This window comes from Bos mutus, chromosome 19, assembly GCF_027580195.1.
Source record: "Bos mutus isolate GX-2022 chromosome 19, NWIPB_WYAK_1.1, whole genome shotgun sequence".
In the NCBI taxonomy this organism is placed as follows: Eukaryota; Metazoa; Chordata; class Mammalia; order Artiodactyla; family Bovidae; genus Bos; species Bos mutus.
The window spans coordinates 48563820-48586551 of NC_091635.1; the positions used below are offsets into that span (position 1 = coordinate 48563820).

Below are 22732 nucleotides of genomic sequence, written 5' to 3' on the forward strand. Positions count from 1 at the left end.
GTGCAAGAGCCCACAGCTGGAGGAGGGAGCTAACAAAAGAAAGCCTCTAGCTCAGTTCTGGCACTCCGAAAGCCTCCTTGATGCTTATCAGCAATTTATTTTTCCCCTTTCTGTGCTCTAGTGTGTCATTACACAAATCTAAAACAGCATAGGACCATGCGTATCATTCAGTTGTTTGTTCAGTAATTTAACATTTATTGACCACTTACGATGTATCAAGCAGTAGGGATACAGAGGTAAAAAGTGATATTTCTTCTCAAGAAATTTACCCATGATGGAAGAAGACAGATAATTAGTTTCTCTGTTGTATGATTTGATTTGTGCCATTAAAAAATAAGTCCATGGTTCTAAGGGAGCAGACTGTATGGGATCAGAGATTTTTTTCCAGGAGAAGCCCTTTTGATGGCCTCTGGTAACAGGTGTGTGATAAATAAAATATGTACATATGTTCATGAATTTGTAAAGTATATACTTTATCAATTTTTAATGACTGTGGCCATGATAGCAGAAAATGGAATTAGGTAACATAGATAGATAACTATCTAATATAATATATCTAATATATCTAATGTGTATCTGTTACAACAGTTATCTATGTTATCTATCATTCGGAGACTTCCAGGGCCATCCATTGTTATCAACCTCTTGTTCAAGAGTAATTTTTCATTCTTTCTGTCAACAAGAAGCAAGGTTGACTGGCTTGAGTTTCATTTTATTTCACTTTCCTTGTATAGTCTTTGTGGTATTAGCTATCCTGAGCACTGATGTCAGGCAGTCAGAGTAGGGAGATTTGAGTAATCCATTACATAAGTCCATTGATTTCTAATGTTCAGTGTAAGAGAGAAATATACATTTCAAAATCATCTTTATTGAGATAGAACTTAGATGTAATAAAAGGCACTCATTTTATGTGTACAGTTTAATTTATCCTCAAATTGTACACACTTGTGACCGCCATCACAGTCATGATAGAGACCACTTGACACCCTCAAAAATTCTCTTGTTCTCCTTTGCAGTCAGGCACCCTCCTCAGCCCTAGCCACCCACCAATCTGCCTTCTAATTCAATAGAGTAATTTGTGCCTGTCCTGGAATATCAGATAAATGAAGTTAGACAATATGTGCTATTTTGTGTCTGGCTCCTTTTGGTAAAGGTAGTGTTTTTGAGAATCATCCATGTTGTATGAATCATGGGTATGCTTCTTTTTGTTGCTGAGTAGTGTTCCATTTTATGGATATACCAAAATTTTTATATTCATTAACCTGTTGATGGGCATCTGAAGTTTTATTTTTCAGTTTGGGCTATTGTGAGTAAAGCTGCTGTGAACATTGATTTCCAAATATTTGTATAGATTTGTTTTCATTTGAGTAAATCTATGAGTACAATTACTGAGGCGTAGTAAGTTTAATTTAACCCCGTTAAATTCCCACCAGCAGTGAAAGTACCCAGAGAGCTTTCTCCAACCTGCTTTCTCAGTCCACAGAGTTATGTTGCTTGAATGACCAGCTTGACTTTATTCCAGACCTTGCAAAAACTGTACCTGTTGGTCTTGTCTTTCCTAGTAAGACAGGAATGTATTGGGATTGGCCAAAAAGTGTATTTGGATTTTCCATAGGATCTTATGTAAAAACCCAAGCAAACTTTTTGGCCAACCCAGTAGTTTCAAGAACCTATTGCTTTTGCTATTTTTTTTCTCCTCCCCTTATTTTGACTTGGGTTATTTCCTCTAAGTCCAGTTTTTACATACTTACACCCTAGCCTCACTTAAAACTTCAAATCTCTTGGAACATTTCTATTTCTGCCTCCCATATGACTAAGACATTGCTAATTCTACCTCTCACCTGGGGACTTTCATCATTAGCTCTGTGGAAGAGGATTGGGAGCTCGATTCTGTGGGTCTTTAAGCAGTCCACAACAGATTTTGCCCAGAATAGGACCTGATTGACAAGTAAGTAGAACACGTTTGTTCCTTTTGATCTAAAGGGCTAACGATTTACTTACTTGAAATGTACCCAGGATTTAGGAGAATACCTCATCCTCTCCTGGTGCCTATTTAGCAGGCCTGCAAATCTATTCATTAATGGTAGACTTAAGCTTATATATTTTAGGCCTGAAGAGATAGGTGGGTATACACACATACCCTCACTTCCCAGTGTCCATTTGTATTCACTGCACTGGGAATCTATGTTTTATGTATTCATGCATAAAGTGCCTAGCTTAGTGTCATACAAGCCCTGGGCACTCAACAAATATTAATTGAATTGAAATAATGGCATCCCTTATAAATATTCATAAGCAAATAAAACTATCTAAATATATGAAATATGAGGTACTCTTCTAGAAGTATTTGAGTTAAAATGATTAAAAACTGGTGTGATTTTATTATGTGACAAATATAGGTATTGTAGGAGCTATTCACTAGTTGTAGACACAGTATACTGGGAGAAATATATATATATGTGTATTATATTTAATAAAATATATATATTTTTTACTAAAGGCTCTGTCTTATGAGATCAGAAGAATCAGCTAGCTAGATGGATGGGTAAAATCTACTTGTGTCAAATCTTTGAAGCCTTTGTGTAGCTAATTGTACTTACGAAGTGGACTATAAAGTATAGGTGACCCGGTAGAGCCTTGACCTGGCCTTCTATCTTTGAAGATAGAACAGAGTTCTCTTTGGTGCCTAGCTGTTCCTCAACTTAAATACCAGGACTGCTTAGTTGGTTAGTTGACCTTTGTTTCTGAATATGGGATTCAAGTCATTTTGACAGGCAAGCATTATCAGTCTGTCTCTGAAACATGAAATTTACTCTGGTGCTTTCTCGTTGATTTCCACTAATTCAAAAGTGAGAGGAGGAGCGTGTGATTTGTGGTTGGTTACATACCATTTTTTGGAGTTGGTTAATCTGTAGAGGCGAGAGTACCATGTACTGAATGTTAAGAGGTGTATCATAGCTATTCAACTCACCAAAAATGTGTTTCAAGAAATAGCATTTGTGGAAAAAAAGTCCCTCTAGGCAACTCATGTGATTTTTTTTTTCTCTTGTCTTTTAATTTCCCATGCCATCCTCTTTTTCTTGCAGATCATGTTTCAGGCATATGGAGACAAACAGGGACCATTACATGGAATGTTAATCAACACTCCGTACGTGACCAAAGACCTGCTTCAATCCAAGAGGTTCCAGGCACAGTCCTTAGGGACAACATACATATATGACATCCCAGAAATGTTTCGGCAGGTAAAGGTGGCTACCTGGGGGTGCGGGCTCTGACGTGTGCCAGAGAGACAAGATTTTTCCTGAATTTTCATCAGATACAGCTTACACTGAAATAGGACACTTTCAAAAGGCAGGAATTGTCTTGACGCTGTTCTCACTTCTTTGTCTTCTGGGGTTGAGACTGCTAGCTCAGATGGTGGATGGTTCTTTATGAATGAACAGGAAGAATGATGAGGATAGAGGCCTCTGTTGAGTAGAGAAGAGTAAACAGACTACGCACATCTGATGGTAGTTTATGATGACCTCTGTGAGGAGTTACCTTCAGGTGTCTATTTCCAAAGCCTGTATTCAAGTCAAAAAGAGGTTTGAAATTCTGGTTCTCATTTTCCAAAATAACCCAGGTCTCTAACTGATAGCCTAGGTTAATATGATGAGAATCAGTATATAACATACACAAATGGATATAGAGTGCATGGTACACATTTTAAAGTATCAGTTCTTTTGTGGGAGATTTATTACAGTGGAACAAAAAACTAGTGTGAGAAAATACGACATTATGAATCTCATCCTCCGTATGAAAATAAATTCCTTTGATCTGTATGGTGAATCATGTCTAGGCTGCAGATTTTTCTTCCATCAATAGAAGGCAAGAAAAGTATATCACCAGCAGAAAATGCAACAGATACAGAAGAAGGTATCAAAAGAATACTGAATTTGTCCTTAAAAAAAAAATCTATGAATATAGAATTTTCCCAACTCTTCTAGTCAAAAATACCAGCGTTACTACATTTGAATTTTAATAAAGTAATATGTGTGGTCTTAGTAAATAGTCTATTTGTAATTCCTGTATTATTCAGAAATACGAGAGATTTCCATTATGTAGCCATTTGTTTACAAGGTCTCTCTCTCGACACATAGCTGTCTTCATTCAGTATTACTAGTACTGTCAGCCTATAAGTTGAGTGTTGATTCTGTTCCCTAGTGCTGGCGCCATAAACAGAAATCACTTTCCATATAATTTATCCTATAGAATAGACGTAAGCACAGTGATTTGGGCTTGTAGGTATGAATGAATCACCTTGGATTTAAATGCTGCTCTGAGTCAAGCAGAAAAACAACCGAACTAGTTCCCACTTCATGCCGCATTCGTTTTGGTAATATGAAATTTGAAATGGACATCAGAATGGTTTAAAAATGATGTGTGTCTCCGTTCTCTCATATCTGAGCAGACGATCTATATATGTACAAACAGTCATCCACCTCTAGTGAGCTAATTCCCACGTATGGACATGTAGCTTTGAAAATATACTAGAGCATGCATCCCCTGAACCTCTAGTAGAAACTCTATCCTTGTGTTCTTGGGTTTGCTTTGTATTAGCTGAGTGTCAGTCAGTTTCCTGGTTATTTTTCTATGGCTAAGTTTCTCTAGGATTTTTCTTCCTTTTTTAAAGAGGTGTTGCTGCTACTTTAGTTTTTAATTTTCCCAGGACATTGTTAGGTCCATTGTGTTTGTTAATGGTCTCCTACTGATTCATGATCCCTCAGTAGTTTAATGTTATTGGCAAAGCATCTGATTTGGGGCATGTAAAAAATGTTATGTGAAAAATAATTACAAGTCTATTTTAATGGAGAATGAGAACTCTAGAATTTGGTGTAACATTTAGATGCTCAGTAGAATGCTTGGAAGAGAAAGAGCAAAACTAAATTGACCATGTTTTAATATTTATTTTGTTCATGTTGAAATGCTGATTGTTACTGATTAGTCAAACTTTTCTCCTCCTCTAGTCCCTGATCAAACTCTGGGAATCTATGTCCTCCCAAGCATTCCTTCCACCGCCCCCTCTGCCTTCAGACATACTGACGTACACTGAGCTCGTGTTGGATGATCAAGGTCAACTGGTTCACATGAACAGGCTTCCAGGAGGAAATGAGGCAAGTCCTGGAGATTCCCCTCCCCCCTTTCTTATCTCTGTGCCCACGAATACCAACTTTCCAAGGAGGTGGTCATTAAATAGTATAAATAAGATCTGAGTGGCATAGGCAGCATTGGTAGAAGTAGTCTAGTCTTATTGAAGTAGAAGTTGTAGTCCTATTGGCAGAATTCTTTAGCCAGAGAACACAGACTGGACAGTGAGGACTATCCTTAATTTTTCAGGTGTGATAATAAGATTACATTTTTTTAAACAGTATTACAATTTTGCTTTATAAAAAAGAGTATTGTCTTCTGTTAGAGATGCCTACTAAAATAGTTACCGATGAAATGAGCTAATGTCTAGGAGTGCTTCAAAAGTATGTAGGGATGTGCGTGTGGGAGTGCAGATGAAACAAGACTGGTCATGAGTTGTTAATTGAAGCTAGGTGATAGAAACACAGGAATAGATTATTTTCTCTATTTTTGTACATGTTTGAGATTCTGAGATTTTTCTATGATAAAAGCCTTTAAATATTTCTGGATGTTTTTTCTTATTTGGATCCTTACTGGTGTATGGTTTTTAGTATGTTTTTCATGCTCAGGTGATTTTATCTAGTGCTGTTGTGAGCATGAGAGATTATTTTCTTCATAAAAGGACTCCATCAGAACCAGGAGTTTAAACATCGAAGGAGATAACAGAGAACCTGTGACTCATGTGTTTTTGGCTTTAGATCCCTCTTTCCTCTAGAACACTGTTAATAATGATGTAAAGTCATATTCTGCCCCATGCATTGAGATTCTTCCTGATTCTAACTATGCTTCTAAAGTACAGTTATAACAACAGTGATAACAATAGTAATAAGCCTAAAATGAGATATGTTTTTATTTTAACCTTAGAACTCATCCCTAGATAAAACTGGTCCCTTAGAAGGAGTAATCTCTACCTGAGTGTTCACCATAAACAGACTGGGTAGACCTTTGGAGATAAATGCAATTATTTCCTGTTTTATTCAATATCTTTTTTTTTTTTTTTTTTTTTTTTTTTCAAAAAAATTTTGCTAAACGTACAAGGTGCATGACTATTTATTAAGTATACCAGGGCTGCCAAATTTAAATCGTTTGGTATTAAGATGGATGCGAGCATTGGACCCAATTGGACTTGTAGGAGTTCTAATCTAATGCCTCAACAGTTAGCAGAAGTGAGAGGCTGGGGAGGCAGGATGTATTGAATTTTGACAAAAGTAGGTATATGCGTACTTGTTGGCACACAAAGTTGCAGCAGAGGTGTGTGCCACTGTGCGTAGCATCTGCTTAGTGAAGCCCTCAGCAGAAAGAAAAGCCTCATCGTGCCAGACTTAAATTCTGATTCATTGAACAGTGTCGTCTTCAGGAACGGAAGGCACCCTTGTGAACATGGGACTGAGAGAAAAACGCTCTTAACTAATGTAATTAAAACACAAAATGAGGTTTTTGGCCACGTGGAAGCTAGCGGCAGCACCGTATACAACCTCTTGCCACGATCTTTCTGTCCTGCTTTCTCTCAGCTCTCATTCTGTGTTTGAGCGAGTGGAGACTGGGGGAATAGTGAAGTCCCAGAGGGACAGAGCTCTGTTCTTGCTGAAATTACAAGCACAGAGCTGCCTGGGCATGAACATGTAGTGTTTACTCTGCCAGTATGAATACAAATAGTCTTATTATACGGGACTCTGTACCCAAAGACACCCACCCACACACACACACGCACACACACGAATAAAAAAAAAATTTAAAGGTTTTTTTTAACCCTTTAAAGACGCAACAAACCTTGGTGGAAAAGGGATGTCTTAACGGCACAGGACTATGGCTATGAGCAGTAGACCATGTGTTTTCCTTTGCTCAGTGCTTTAATAATAATTTTGAAATCCAGAAATCTAATCGTATTAAAATTTTTTTCTTTTTGCTTTTCGTCAGTTTTGACTTTCATCTTGTCCTACTCTTTTCCCTCCTCGTTGCCTGTGTTCTTTGTCCTCTTTTCCTTTCCATCGAATGACCGAGTAGGATTGAAGCTGAGCGTTAGCTTGCTGTTTGAGTCCTTGAGCTCTGGAGGGGTGAGCAGTTAGTGACTAATACCCGGCATGGCTGGTGAAGTCAGTCAGTGGCCAGCGCTAGATTATAGGGCCCCCACATGACAGGAATGAGGTCGGGGTTATTAGTATCAGACTGTTACTGAGAGCTGGGACATACAATGGAGCATGTCCACTGAGAGACTGACCAGTCTGAAGATGGAGTTTCAGCAGTCAGAGCTCAGAGGGACAGCCTTGCCTAAGAGAAGAGCTGGTGGCAGGGGGATGTATTTGCTTGTGCCGAGCCCAGTTTTATCAGGGCAAGCTGACTTTCAGCAATTGCGATTTAATTTTCTTTGGCCAAAGAGACAAGTTTGTCATGAGCCTGGCGCTCTACATATTATCCCAAGAATGATGTGAGGGGAAGGAAAAGAGCTCATGCTGATGAGATCGGGAGCAAATCGGTCCAGTCCCAAAGAGAATGGGCATCTGAACAGAGCCTTGAGGAATAGTTGTATTAAAGACAGGGATTAAAAAAATGACCTGTTAGTGTTCCAAGAGCCAAGGCGCGATGTAAAAGCATCAATGCTCCATAGACATTAAATCATCATAATTGGTGTTCTCTAAAGGTGGCGGCTCCACCAGGTCATCATGGTGGGTGGTACTGCATTACCTTGAAGGACTGGAGTTTCTGGGTTTCAAAGCCAGCCCATGGATATAAGGCGTACAAGTAAAACAAGAGATTCCTGCAGAGTTTCCCCATGAATTGAGATGCTTCTCCCCATAATCAAAGGCAGAAAGCCTGCACTTAGCAGACCATCGGCTAGGTGGGTAGCAGTCTTTCTCCCCTATTTTTTTTTCCCCCAGGACAGTAAATAGGTAAAATGGTGATGGAACCAGAACTTGGAACAATTCAGTTCCATTTAGTTTTAGGGAACTTGTTTGCCATTTGAGGAAGAATATTGGCTGTTTCAGCGGAGATGTGACCTGCATTTCGAACACTGCGGCTGTGTTAAAAGCAAGAGAAAGAGAGCTTCTCTGAGGTGGTGTTAGCTGCTGTCTGTTTTCTGTTTTCATAGCTGTCCCTTTCCCATCGAGAGATGTAACTGAAGGAATGCCACCTTATGCATGATGAAAGCTATAGGAGAATACATTTTTCTCATTGTCAGATTTTGAATGGCATTGCGTTTAGTATGAATTTAGAGTAGGAATAAAAAAGATGTAGACCAGATCTGTGAATTGTGTTCCTTGCAAATAGCTCCAAAGATGAGTTGTCTAGGATTTTTCTTTTTTCCTAATAGTTTCAAGTAAAGAAGAAAATTGAGGAAAATGTGATTGCAACATAGACTAGACTGATTTCACGCTCCTGTGATGGGCACTGTATGTAAATACCCAGCCTGGATGAGTGTGTGCTGTTGAACCTGGATACAAAAGAAGTCACCACTTCTCAATTTGGGGGGAATTGTTTTCTTTTTCCTGCCAGTTTGCTAATCTGTTTTGATCATTTGTTGGAAGCTGTAATTGCAGGTGGGAACATTTTGAGTAACAGTTCACAATCCAAGGCAGCTGCTTTTCGCACCAAATCCTGTTATTAAAAGGCTCAGGCTAAGATCAAGCCAACGGCTGATAACCGACTTGACGGAGAACAACTTAACTTTGCCCGGAAGGACAAAGAAAGCACTGGCCTTCTTGAAACTGAGTTCTTACTTATTCTGAAATGTTATTAGCATCCTTTTATTAAATGTCCTTAAACTTCTCTGTGAACTACAGGATGAATCTCCAAAGCAGGCAATGATGAAAGATACGATAGACAGGTACCTTTTATAGCAAAAGTAGTGTGGATAGAAATGAGGGCCCTGTTTTCCTTACTGTTTCAGAACACAGGCTTTTTAACAATATGAATCCATCCCTTCCCTCTGATTGCTCCTGTCATAATGAAAAACGGTGATAAGAAGAAGATGCTCTGTCTAGAAGCAGTTATAATAATTAGGTTTAGGATGCGTACTCTGAAAAGGATTGGTAGTTAGAGACTGGAATTCTTGCATGGCACTTCATTATTTCCTTAAACTTTTTTCTGGGGGTTAAGTGTGTTCCAAATTGAATGCAATTTAATGGTCACCTCCACATACACACTACCAGGCTTAAAATTGTAGTGGCTCCAAGACTTCGTTTTTTCAGATGGGCACTAGGTGTCAGGGTCTTTCCTTCTCAGCAGTCTAGCATTCAGATGAGACTCTTGAATTGTCCTGCTTTGGGAGGCAAATCTAGTGATATCCTTCTCTTTTTTCCAGTTGGTCTGGTGGGCTTTACCTCATTTTCCTAGAACATGCCATTGTGTATTTAACCCTTTGGGTGGAGATCTGTTGAATCTTATATCATGACTGCACATTTTCCTGGGAAACATTTTTTTTAGGGGATGATTGAAGAGGGAAAAAAGTAGTATAAGTTAAAGTTGAAAGGCTAGTTGCCATTCTGACTGGTATCTTGGCTTCAGCTCTGCTTTATATTCTGAGGAATGAAATGGTGGTGATTAGGAATTCAGTTCTAAAACTGCTCAGCCCAGCCCACATTTAGTTGTCATGTAATTGTTGGCAAAGCACTGGTGTCCAGTTCTACCAAAGTATAAGCATCTCTTTGATTTTCTTTTTACTACAAAATATTGCAAGCCTATAGAAAAATTGGAAGAGAGATATGATAAATATCTCTACATGTATTGACTAGCTTAAACAAATCTTACCATTTTGACCCTGCGCCTCACTGATTTTTTGCCATAGTCCTTTGAAATCTCTCATTTGAGTATAAAAACAAAAATAAAATGTAGGAGTTGGATAAGGAAGTTGGTAAGCTTATATACGTCTGAAAGATTGGAAGAAATTAATTAGTAGATCCATTTTGACAGTTCTTACGCTGGACCTCTTAACCCAAAGGACCTCTTATTTTAGAAAAAACACCATAACCCTCTATCTTAATTCACTTGGTTGACATTTTCCATACCCTCAAAGGAATTGCTTGGGCTTTCCTGGACTCTGCTCCTAGTGGAACCCATTATCCTTTGACTGGAGAGAGTATTTGTGGGCTTGAGTAAGGAAAGGGTTGACCATTTCTCATGCAAACAAAACCCAAATATTTTTCTAGTTTAACATTAGGCCTTTGCATATTGTTTTACTCGATTTAACCTCAGAATAGCTCCAGAATGGGAAGCTGATTTGAGTGTATTTTACTGTGCTTTTGTCTTATTCCTTTGAAATCAGTTTACCTTTTCATGCTGGGTGTGGAAATTGAGTCCATATCAGTCTTTTAGATATGTGTTGGAAAAGAGGAATGTTTATATTGTAGCATGCTGAAGGTGAGCTGTGAAATAGACCTGAGAAAAGCAGATCTGAAAAACAGGATCATGGTCTGTGCACTGAGTGTTCAAGTTATAAAAAGAGCCTAATGGTCCTTGCCACCAATCTGTCCCTGAAGATGGAAGAGTGTTTGTAAGTGCTTTGAGATCCTCAGCAGAAAACTATCACATTCCACTGATGACATATAAACATTCATACTTGGCACTTACCTTATTTTTCATCAAGGACTTTAAAAAACCAATTTTGAATCCTTTTAGCCTAGCAAGATAGGAATTTCAAGTATGGAAAAAGACATATTATGAAATACATGGTAAGATAGTTTTATTTAAAATTATTGTGTACATTTCTTCTTTTAGCCTCTAAGAGAGCGTATTTAGTTACAAGTCTTTGAAATGATCTTCAGGACCAAAGTTGAGTCCCTCATGAGAAAAACAGGCTAATTTTGAAAGCTAGGTCTTCCTGCCATGGAATTACTTCTAATGAATTCCTAACCCTTTTGGGATATGTATAGTTTTTTTCAAATTCCCTCTTAATGCCTGTCATTGGAGCTGGAGATTTCTCATTGATTCTGACTCATTTCACTAGTAGCAAACCAAGGCCCAATGAACTTGACTAACTTGGGAAATCCTGATGTATCCCTTGGCCAACCAAAGCAGCACTTGCGGAGAGGGCCCCTCCATGCCTTTCTAAAAGTAAGTCCTGGGACTTCCCTGGTGGTCCAGTGGCTAAGACTTTACCCTCCAATGCCAGGGGCATGGATTTGATCCCTGCTTGGGGAGTTGGGATCCCACGTGCCTCCGTGGCCAAAACAACAACAACAACAAAAAAACACAGAAGCAATATTGTAACAAATTCAATAAAGACTTTTTAAAAAATGGTGCACAACAGAAAATCTTAAAAAAAAAAAAAAAAAAAAAAGCAAATCCTAAAGATAGCCTTTAAGCAAAAGGATATACTTGCTAGCATTTTCATACATCTTAATTTTTAAGACTTTACAGAAAAAGGCTGTGATATAGTACCCTATGACAAGTAATTTTACAGCTCCAACTAGAGGCAATAATGAGCATCGGGACAGCAACAGATGACACCAGAGGGTGAGATGTGGTGTGGAGCATCAGAGTTCAGCATTCGGTTACATGGTTCATAGGTGAGGCTTCCTCAACTGCAGTAGGCCAGCTTGGTTAATTTCCCTATCAAACCCATTACCCCAGTGCCCCGTCTTTCAATACCACTGGCTTGTATGTGCTCCATTGCCTGTATTTTTTAAAATTGGTATGTGTATTAAGACATTTTGTATACATGTGTTAAAAATCAGTGTGGTTTCATGTACATATGTAGTACAGGAAAAAATGATTCCCCTGTTTAAAAGGATTACTTCTAATCTTGATAACATTTTTGAAGAATTAGCCTCTGAGAAGAAAGTTTTTTTGCTCTCAAAATGATATTTTTCTTATCCTTTCATCGCTTTTGAGAAGGGTTGAGGTAAGTTTGTTCAGCCATTTTTGAATTATCCAAGCATGAAAAAAGAGAGTTTTTCAGCTGTTAAGGAAATTGTTTTCAGCTCTTTTATGTGATCATACGACACTAGGCAATGGGACATGATATCCAGCAGATAATACAATATGGAAAGGCATTGACATTATTTTCACCATGGTTTTTCTGAATGGCACAGATTAAGTCAAATATTATAATTCCTTATGGTTTAAAAATGTGCCTTTTAAGACCTATACAGTATTTTCTAATATTTCATAAGGTATTTTTTCCCCATGAGGTTCTGAGTTTAAACTGCAATTGTTTTTTGTTAGTATCAATTAAAAGTGAAGATTTAATACTCTACCCAACATACAAAAGGAAGGAGGAAAGGTAGCATTTTGTTATCTGTCTGAAAAGGAACTCCACTTCAGCTTGCTTCTCTCTGGATCTTCGTTTTTTGACCTTCATGATGCAGAGGCTGCCTACATCTGTTTTGGCTCTCATATTCTAGGATTCTTTGTATATCTGCCCAAGGACCTTGTTGGATGGTCATCTTCCTGGCATTAGCGATAGAAGCACAAAAGTCACTGGAGGCTTTGCCAGAAACACTCAACTTTTAGATTGTCAGCATGGAAAATAAAGCTTCAGCGTCTCAGCCACACTCTAACCTGTATCTAAATCCATATAGAAAGATATTATCATAGCTGAACTCAAAAGTGTGGAGATATAAGAAGGGCAGGCAAGGCAAAGACATTCCCTTTCTGCTTCCCACGGCATAGCTAGACCTGATGGATGCTTCCTACATCCCTGAAAACAAATTCCTGTCCCGTTCCGCCCCGTAGTTTTCCCTTCAGATTTCTTTATTGAGCTTAACGTTGTTGTTTTACTTTGTGACAACAGCAGCTTTGGAAAGCGCAGGTGGGCATGTGTGCATATGTACACTTGCACATGCTGTTCACACTGATAGTACAATTAATGTGGATGTCAATTTGGGTGTTAATTTTGGGTCATGATTAGTGTTGACACTTTGTGTCAGACTAATGGCATTTATGGGCACCATCAGAATAAATGTTAATGTTATCATGTTTTTATTATCTGTTATAGTAACATTAAACCAAGGTCCTCCCAGGAGAAAAAAATACATATATGGATAGATAGATAATGCCTTTCTGTATCACTGGTGTTACTCAGCGAGAAAATGACATCTCAGGGCAGAATCCTAATCACTGTTTGGAGCATCAGAAATAATGATCACCTCTGATCGGAGGTTGTGAATAATTCATTCGGTTTGATTTTCACGTCCTGTCCAGTGATACTTTTCAAACCAAATGTGTTTCTACAGGAAAATAATGGCCCCACTTCTTATGGAAATACTGTGGCACAAATCATTTTACCCACATAAAAACAGTTAAATAAGACTGTTCTCTTCTGCCTGCCTTCTCCTCCCCAGCCCCCTCCTCCCTCGTCGGTGCGTGTTTATTCCAGGATCCGACTGTGGCCAAAGAAATATTTTCTTCCTTAGAACTTGTATAAAGAAAACAGATATTTATTTCTGCTTATCCTCACCTTATTCGCAGTAACTCTTTTGATCCTCTTCCCTTTCTCACTTTAAGGTAATTAGTTTAGGTGGATAATCCTGCACCTAAGAAGCCTACTAATTGGAATGCTCTGTTATCAAAAATAATCTGAAATTAGATATTTTTTAAAATAATGAATTATGGCTATATTAATGAAACTCTAACTGGCTGTAAGTGCCTAGAACCATTGGGTGAGTCTGTGCCTGGGTGACACAGTGGTCAGAGAAGTCTGTGGCACTGCCAGGGCCCAAAAGCCTGAGTCTGAGGCTCCTAAAACCACAAACCCACCCAAGCCCCTTTCAGGCTACGTGTTCTCCTTTTGTTGTTTCCTTAGCTCTCCGTCCTGGAGTGTCCATTTCACTAGGTTTCATTGCATAGAAGCGTTGGAGGGAGAGAGGAGCTAAAAACAAGGGGATTCAGGGATGGAATTTCCTTCAGTTGTTATTTTTAAGTTAATAAACAAGGCAGCTTGGCTTTAGGTGAAATCAGTGAATGTCATATTCCTGATCACATTATCACACTTGTGTATGCTTTTATATGGCAGTTACAGAATTTTCAATATAAAACCTCCATTGTGTATATAATATAGATAGACCCTGTCCATATAAAGTAATTTGACTGAAAAACTTAACAGTGTCCTAATTAAACGGGAGGCAAATATGACTGTCTTCTGAAGTAATGACCCAATCCTCTGAGACAAAGCTATTCTTAGATAGGATATTTTGAATCATTTCTCCTGAATGTTGTGACCCCTTTTTTTCCCCCCCTCTCTCCCTCTAAATCGAACAAGAGCAGAGGGAAGCGCTTTTCAACCTAGTTTTCATCATCAGACAGAAAGTATTTTGCATTCAGAAACCATTTCCAGTATCAAATTCAATTCTGTCAAGTGATTAGTTGAGTTTGGTAGAGAATAAAGCTGGAATAAATAAAAAACAAAGCTGGAAATGGCCGTGATGCTTCTGCTCTGGAGGAGAGCAGTTGCTGAGCTCAGGTTGCAGCCCCTTTTCAGGGACTGTGCACGGCAGTGTGGGTGATTGTGTTATGTGTCTCCGCAGCTGACACAGACCTGCATCTGATGACACCATGCGTTCCTACCCAGGACTGCTGGAAGGAGCAGGGGAGCAGGTGAAGTGATACCTTGCCTGCCTATCAGTGGCAAACGTCCTTTTATGTACATATGTTTATAAAGCTCTTTAGCCCCCTTCAAGATGAAAGGCTCTGTATAAATATGAGCTTTCGATTTTAGTACATGTTTGTAATACATGTGGTACAGTCCTAAATATGTATTTAGCTGATAGGCACTGTTCTTGTCTATTGTACAAATATTGACTTTAAAAGTATAAATATGTATTTAACCATCAGACCAGAAAAACACTGAAGCAGTTACTTCTCAGGTAGAGATATTAATATTGTATAAACCTATATATGCATATGTTTACATTATACCACATCAGTGCAGAGCATTTCTTAAAAAAAAAAAAAAAATTTGATGAGAGCCCCAACAGAGTTCTTGATGTTCTGCTCCCTTTAAAGTGAGTCTTGATTTTATGTTTTCGTATGTTTATTCCCTTCTTTCTAATTTTATATAAATGTGATCTGTTGTAGTGTGAGTAAAACCTAGTATCAGTTCCTCTCAAACTTGAGAAATCTGTTAGGTTGGTGAGAATTTTTTTTTCTCCTTAAATTTTGTTTTTTCACTATGAAAATGTTCAAATGCACACTAAAACAGAGTTAATAATATCAGCTCCCATGTACCTATTACCCAGTAAAGAAACATTTTGTAGTGTTTTTTTTCTTTTTTTTTGTGCCCTACAACATACGGGATCTTAATTCCCCAACCAGGGACTGAACCCATGTCCCCTGTATTGGGAGTGCAGAGTCTCAGCCACTGGACTACCAGGGAAGTCCCATCTCCCTCTTTCATTATAAAGTTTTTAAATTATCAAGGCATAAGCATATTAAAGAAATTTGGAAAATGGAAACAAATGCAAAGTCCCATCGTCCTACATTACCATCCCATTTTGCTGTTTTCTTTACTTGTGTTCACTCCACTCCCCAGCATGCTTTGCTTTCAGAGACAGAGAGTGTGTGTATATGTATGTGTCTGTGTGTTGCAACACTGTGTGCTTACTATATGCCAGGTAGAAGATTCTGAGATGTAACATGTATTTGTCTTCACAGCAGACAAGGTTGTTATTACCCCATTTTACTGATGAGGAAATTCAGGCATATAGAGATTAATATCTTACCTAAGTTTATGTGGCTAGAAAACAGACTGAATCTTTATTCTGTCAGAGTCAGATTCCATTAGATTCAGATTCATTGCAGCTGGTTTCTGAATCTATGTTCTTAACCACTGCCTCGTTCTTCCTCTGTTATTAGGGTACGCATGCAATTTTGTTATCCTTTGTTGTTCATTCAGTCGTGTCTGAGTCTTTGAGATCCCATGGACTGCAGCACGCCAGGCTTCCCTGTCCTTTATTGTCTCCCAGGGTTTGCCCAAACTCAAGTCCATTGAGTTGATGATGCCATCCAACCATCTCATCCTCTGCCGTCCCCTTCTCCTCCTACCCTCAGTCTTTCCCAGCATCAAGGTCTTTTCCAGTAAGTCGACTCTTAGCATCAGGTGGCCAAAGTATTGGAGCTTCAGCTTTAGCATCAGTCCTTCCAGTGAATATTCAGGGTTGATTTCCTTTAGGATTGACCAGTTTGATCTCCTTGCTGTCTTCTTAAAATTTATCATTACATCATGGGTGTTTTAAGATACTGTTCATAGTTTTATAAGGCTGTTCAGAACACTAGCAATGACGCCACTAGTCAATATATTCCCTCGAGAAAAGTTTTTATCTTGACATTTATGTTTTCTGCTTTTTATCTTAATATTAGATTTACAGAAATGTTATAAAAATCATAGAGTTCCCATTTTTAATCTTCACCCAGCTCCCCCTAACATTAACCTCTTATATAACCATGGTATAATTTTAAAAACTAAGAAATTAACATTGGTGCAATACAATTAAATAAGATATCGACTTTGTTTTGGGTTTCACCCGTTTTTGGTTTTTTTTTTTTTACTAATGTCCTTTTTCTGTTCCAGGGTCCAATCCATACATTGCATTTAGCTGTCAATGATGTTTATGTCTGTGTCACAGTTGATGTTTATCTTTCTGTATTGTTTCAGCTAAGTGCAGTGGCACTAGACTGGAACATGGTTCCTTAATTTCTCTAGTAGCGGTAATTGTGACTCATACCTTGAAGAGTAAGTAATTCATTCTAGGTATAAGGACAAGTTACTTCATTCCTCTGTGCCTTGGTTTTCTTATGGCAATCATAATGGTTTTTTAAGGTAATAATGATAATAGCTACTATTTGAGGACTTTTATATGCCAGGCTGGGTACTAATTTAATGTGATGTTCCTCTCAACAATCCCTCCAGAAGGATACTATTATCCCCACTTTATAATTAGAAAAATTAAGGCTACACAAGGTTATGTGGCTTGTCCAAAGTTCTACAACTTGTCCAAGGCTATACAACTGAACCAAGACAGACTTTACGGTTTAATCTCTTAACTATTATTACTATTTGTTAACATTTATAGTATCATACGACTTCCCTGGTGGCTGAGACGGTAAAGTGTCTGCCTACAATGTGGGAGACTCGGGTTTGATTCCTCAGTCGGGAAGATCCTCTGGAGAAGGAAATGGCACCCCACTCCAGTACTCTTGCCTGGAAAATCCGATGGACAGAGGAACGTGGTAGGCTACAGTCCATGGGGTCGCAAAGAGTCAGACACAACTGAGCGACTTTCACTTTTTATAATATCATACAACATAAGTGTTCAAATGATGGTAGCTATTATTCTTATTATTTTTAAAAAATAAAATACTTTAATCATATTTTAATACTGTTATTATATGATTCCTAGAGATAAATTGTGGATGATGTTCTAGGCTCTTGGTGTTGAGTATTTTCCAGCTATCGTTTTAAAAATGAAATGACTATGGAACCAGCATATATTTATTACTTCCATATTATGTGTAGGAATGTGTAGGAGTCCTGTTATGTGATGAAGCAGGTGATATGACAGTTCAAGCTGACAAACTAAAAGCAGTCCTAATCCATTTGTGAATAATTATCAAATGAATTCTCTACATGAAGTTCTTAGTAGGAGATCTGGGAAGAGAAGGATCACTTCAGACTAGGGAAAGCTTTCTGAGGAAATGGAATTTGAGTGAACTTTATGGAATGGGTAAAATTTGCATAGGTTGAGAGGAAAGACAAAGGAAAACTTCCTATGGTAAAGTTAATATTATAGATTACTGCTTCTAATAGTTGTTCATCAAACCCATAGGTAATATTAATTTTGTACATGGGGACTTTGAAGCTCAGTGAAGTTAAGTGAATTTCCCAGGGTCACACAGTTAATAAATGGCAGGGCTTAGATGTGGATCTGAGCTTGTTTGATTCCCCAGCCCTACATTCAGCATTATGTATCCCATCATTTGGTTAGCAGTAAAATCTAATATAATTTAAATTTAAATATATAAAATATTTTTATATAAACATATATTTATATAAATATATATAAATATTTTAAATATATAAAAATATATTTAAATTTAAATATAACTTAAAATTTAAAAATTGAGCAACAGATGCTTCCTTACATACTTATCCATTGTGCTTATTCAAAACTCAATCGAAAAGGAATCTCACTGTACCGAGACTCAGACAACACTCTCTATCCTGTACTGGTACTTTTTAAGTGGGGAGGGGGACAGTCGATGAGGAACACACTTTGAAAAGACATTGATAAAGAGTAGCATGTTCTTGGTGCTGCTGTATTGACACCTAATTAGAAGTCAATATTGTAAGCATAATGACCTGGCCAATCGCTGAACTGACTGCCTAAGTGACACAGAGTCCCCAGGTAATAGCAAAAGATAAGAGTGTTATTTGCTTGCCCAGTGCCACTTGGACACAGTGTTTGCATTAGAATGCAAATGTTCAAGCAGATTCTTCCGGGCTCGTATCTAAGTGGCTCTGGCCTAGGTAGCAAAGGTTAAAATACCATAAAATTTGGTGTGAAACCCAACCTTCCCAGTTACAAATGTGTTCACAGGGAATAGCTTTTCCTTCCTGAAAAGCAAAAGAAGTGTTGGGTTTAGAGGGCCACATGAGAAGGCAGTTAAAATATTTTTCCCCACACAGGCATTATATTGATCAATTTCTTAAAAATAAAAAAAAAGACCAAAGTTAACCTGATATTTGGAGTTTCTCTGTGCTATTTTTTTGGATGATCTTGTTTCTTCCTCCTCTTCTCTGTCTTTAATGAGCAGATAGTGTAATACTGCCTTACTTCCGAAGGTGATTGGATTTTTATCCATTTTGATTTGTATTTGGCCAATGGTATATATTAAATAGCTTATATTTATCTGTGGGTGTTTCGTATATATATTTCTTAATGCTGAGAATCACAAATAGCTGTGTGGAAAGCTTCAACCAGCCTGATTACAGCGGATGTGCAATTGGATTGAAGAATGTGTACTCAAGAGCTTATGATCACTGGCCCGCTCGAGTCTGGGTGATGCATGTGGCTTTCCAGGGATGCCGCTATTTACATCTGTTAATGGCCCTTCTTGATGGCCGGCTCCCCAATGAGGTGACACGCAGCAGCCCGGGGATGAGGGCCCAAGGCTGCGAATGTGGCTGGGCTCCATTAGGCAGGACCAGGATTGTTCACTGGTAGGCTTTGTGTTTGGGGGCAAGTGGTGGGGGTGGGAAGCAGGGTAGACAGAAAGATTCTGGAGGGGGGCAGAAAAAAGAATGAAAAACATTACTTATCTAGGTATAGGAAAGCAGACAGGCAGATGTGAAAAACTGCAGCCGTAACTGAGGTATGAGTGACTAGAAAAGAAATGGAACTAGCGAATAAACAAGTAGAAGGATTGACTAGTTCTCATTTGGAAGGGGATTAAAAGAGGAGAGGGCTGTGAGGGTTTGGAAGGAGACATGTCACCCCCGCCTGTTAGGTCAGTATCATTTATTTGTGTGGCTGGACAGATGCTACTGAACACTGAGCAGAGATTTACATATATTAGTGCAGCAAGAGGTCGGTTACTTGCATACTTGCATCCTTTGGTGTTCTGGTGTTGGGAGAAAGCGACAGGAGGTGCTCAGAGGAGGCAATGTTGAGATATAGCAGTTCCTGCAGAAATAGAAGATACCTGAAGCAAGCCAGTAAAGAATGTTGCCATTATTCCTATCAAATACTTTTTGTTTAGTTGCTAAGTCATGTCTGACTTGTTTTGGGACCCCAGGGACTATAGCCCTCCAGGCTACTCTGTCCATGGGATTTCTCAGGCAAGAATACTGGAGCGGATTGCCATTTCCTTCTCCAGGGGATCTTCCCGACCTAGGGATCAAACCCACATCTCCTGTATTGCAGGCGGATTCTTTACCACTGAGCCGCGGGGGTAGCCCTATCAAAGGACTATAAAAGTTGTACAGTCATGAGAGGTAGTCCTCTTTCTGCTTTCCTACATGTTAAAGGTTTCTTGGAAAGAATCTCACAAAATAAGGTAATAAGTTAGGGAATCCTGGATTTAATTCCCAGGGCCACAGTATATTCTTCCATACATATGCTGAGTGCATTTAGACTTTGGTGTTTCCATCTTCTTTGAGCAAACCCAAAGAAGAAATTGAGACAGCTGTGAGATACATACATAGTAAACCAGCTGTTCTCAACATAATCTTAGAAAAGTATGCTAGAATATTTGCTCTAGTTTCCCACAGGGAGCTTGGCTCTTTAGCATTGCATATCTTTACACAAAGGTTGTGTCTGCATTCAGTCTGATATCTTCAAGGAGCCTGGAACAAAATTCTGCATGTAAGAAGCTTGTATTGATTTGTCTGTCTGTTTATGCCTTTGCAGATTGGCATGGTAGCTTGGAAAATGACCCTTAAAAGTCCAGAATATCCAGACGGCCGAGATATCATTGTTATTGGCAATGACATCACTTACCGAATTGGGTCCTTTGGACCCCAAGAGGATTTGCTGTTTCTCAGAGCTTCTGAGCTTGCCAGGGCAGAGGGCATCCCACGCATCTATGTAGCAGCCAACAGTGGAGCAAGAATTGGACTGGCAGAGGAAATTCGTCATATGTTTCACGTGGCCTGGGTAGATCCTGAGGATCCTTACAAGGTACAGATTAAGAGAAGATAATACTTCCGATTACTTTACGGATATGTGTGTGTGTGTGTGCGTGTGTGTGTGTACAAAGGTGGGAGAGAAGTAGAGGTTTAAGTTCAAAAGTTAGCAACTGCACTGTAAATTCTCTCTCAGTATGTTCACCTGGTCTTTCCTCCAGCTTGGAAACAGAACACCATTCCTTGGGTTGCACTAGATGGAAATAGTAGGTGTGCATTTAATGTGAGACATGTTAAGCCAGAAAATTATTATTACTAATTTCGTTATTAAATTATTCCACCTTGTCTTCTAAGACATGTGGTCAGTTATCAGCAAAATCTCTCAGATCCTCAGCTTCTCTGATTGTTCTCCAACCTTCTTGCTCTACTTGAAACCTGCCTGACCTCCGAAGACTCTTCTTCCTTCTTACATGGCGAACGGTTTCTCTTTCCCTTGTGCCACAGAGCCTGGAGAGAGACTTTGATGAAGAGCCCCTCCCCCTGTCTAATCCCACTGTGTTTGGTCCTTTCCCTTCTTGCCAGCTTAAGGATATAGATCAAAGCTCCTCCCCCTTCTTTCTTGCATCATCATGTTTTCCCTCTATGTTAGAAGAAGACACGTCTGTGTCTTTAGCACATAGATACTGACCCCTGCAGTCACCAACCCTACCCCGTTTTTTCTTTCCGTTTATCATGAACTCCTTATTGCCAAATTCAGGCTTAAACTGAAGAAAGCAGGGAAAACCACTAGACCGTTCAGGGATGACCTAAATCAAATTCCTTATGATTATACAGTGGAAGTGAGAAATAGATTTAAGGGACTAGATCTGATAGACAGAGTGCCTGATGAACTATGGATGGAAATTCGTGACATTGTACAGGAGACAAGGATCAAGACCATCCCCATGGAAAAGAAATGCAGAAAAGCAAAATGGCTGTCTGTGGAGGCCTTACAAATAGAAAAGAAGAGGAGGGAGGAGGGTTTAGGATGGGGAACACATGTATACCTGTGGCGGATTCATTTTGATATTTGGCAAAACTAATACAATTATGTAAAGTTTAAAAATAAAATTAAAAAAAGAAAAGAAGCGAAAAGCAAAGGAGAAAAGGAAAGATATAAGCATCTGAATGCAGAGTTCCAAAGAATAGCAAGGAGAGATAAGAAAGCCTTCCTCAGCGATCAGTGCAAAGAAATAGAGGAAAACAACAGAATGGGAAAGACTAGAGATCTCTTCAAGAAAATTAGAGATACCAAGGGAACGTTTCATGCAAAGATGGGCTCGATAAAGGACAGAAATGCTATGGACCTAACAGAAGCAGAAGATATTAAGAAGAGGTGGCAAGAATACACAGAAGAACTGTACAAGAAAGATCTTCACGACCCAGATAATCACGATGGTGTAATCACTCACCTAGAGCCAGACATCCTGGAATGTGAAGTCAAGTGGGCCTTAGAAAGCATCACTATGAACAAAGCTAGTGGAGGTGATGGAATTCCAGTTGAGCTCTTTCAAATCCTGAAAGATGATGCTGTGAAAGTGCTGCACTCAATATGCCAGCAAATTTGGAAAACTCAGCAGTGGCCACAGGACTGGAAAAGGTCAGTTTTCATTCCAATCCCAAAGAAAGGCAATGCCAAAGAATGCTCAAACTACTGCACAATTGCACTTATCTCACATGCTAGTAAAGTAATGCTCAAAATTCTCCAAGCCAGGCTTCAGCGATACGTGAACCGTGAACTTCCAGATATTCAAGCTGGTTTTAGGAAGGGCAGAGGAACCAGAGATCAAATTGCCAACATTCGCTGGATCATCGAAAAAGCAAGAGAGTTCCAGAAAAACATCTATTTCTGCTTTATTGACTATGCCAAAGCCTTTGACTGTGTGGATCACAATAAACTGTGGAAAATTCTGAAAGAGAAGGGAATACCAGACCACCTGACCTGCCTCTTGAGAAACCTATATGCAGGTC

At 38.9% G+C, this 22732-nt stretch overlaps 1 protein-coding gene across 7 annotated transcripts in view; it reads left to right on the forward strand.

Moving 5' to 3' along the window:
• The window catches only part of ACACA (acetyl-CoA carboxylase alpha), a 283137-nt gene that overhangs the window by 192725 nt on the left and 67680 nt on the right, over positions 1-22732 (forward strand). For all 7 annotated transcript variants that reach the window (XM_070390509.1, XM_070390510.1, XM_070390512.1 and 4 more), the window contains 3 exons: positions 3087-3242; positions 5007-5153; positions 20508-20777. In XM_070390509.1, the coding sequence (XP_070246610.1) occupies positions 3087-3242; positions 5007-5153; positions 20508-20777 (573 nt within the window). The remainder of the gene's footprint in view (positions 1-3086; positions 3243-5006; positions 5154-20507; positions 20778-22732) is intronic.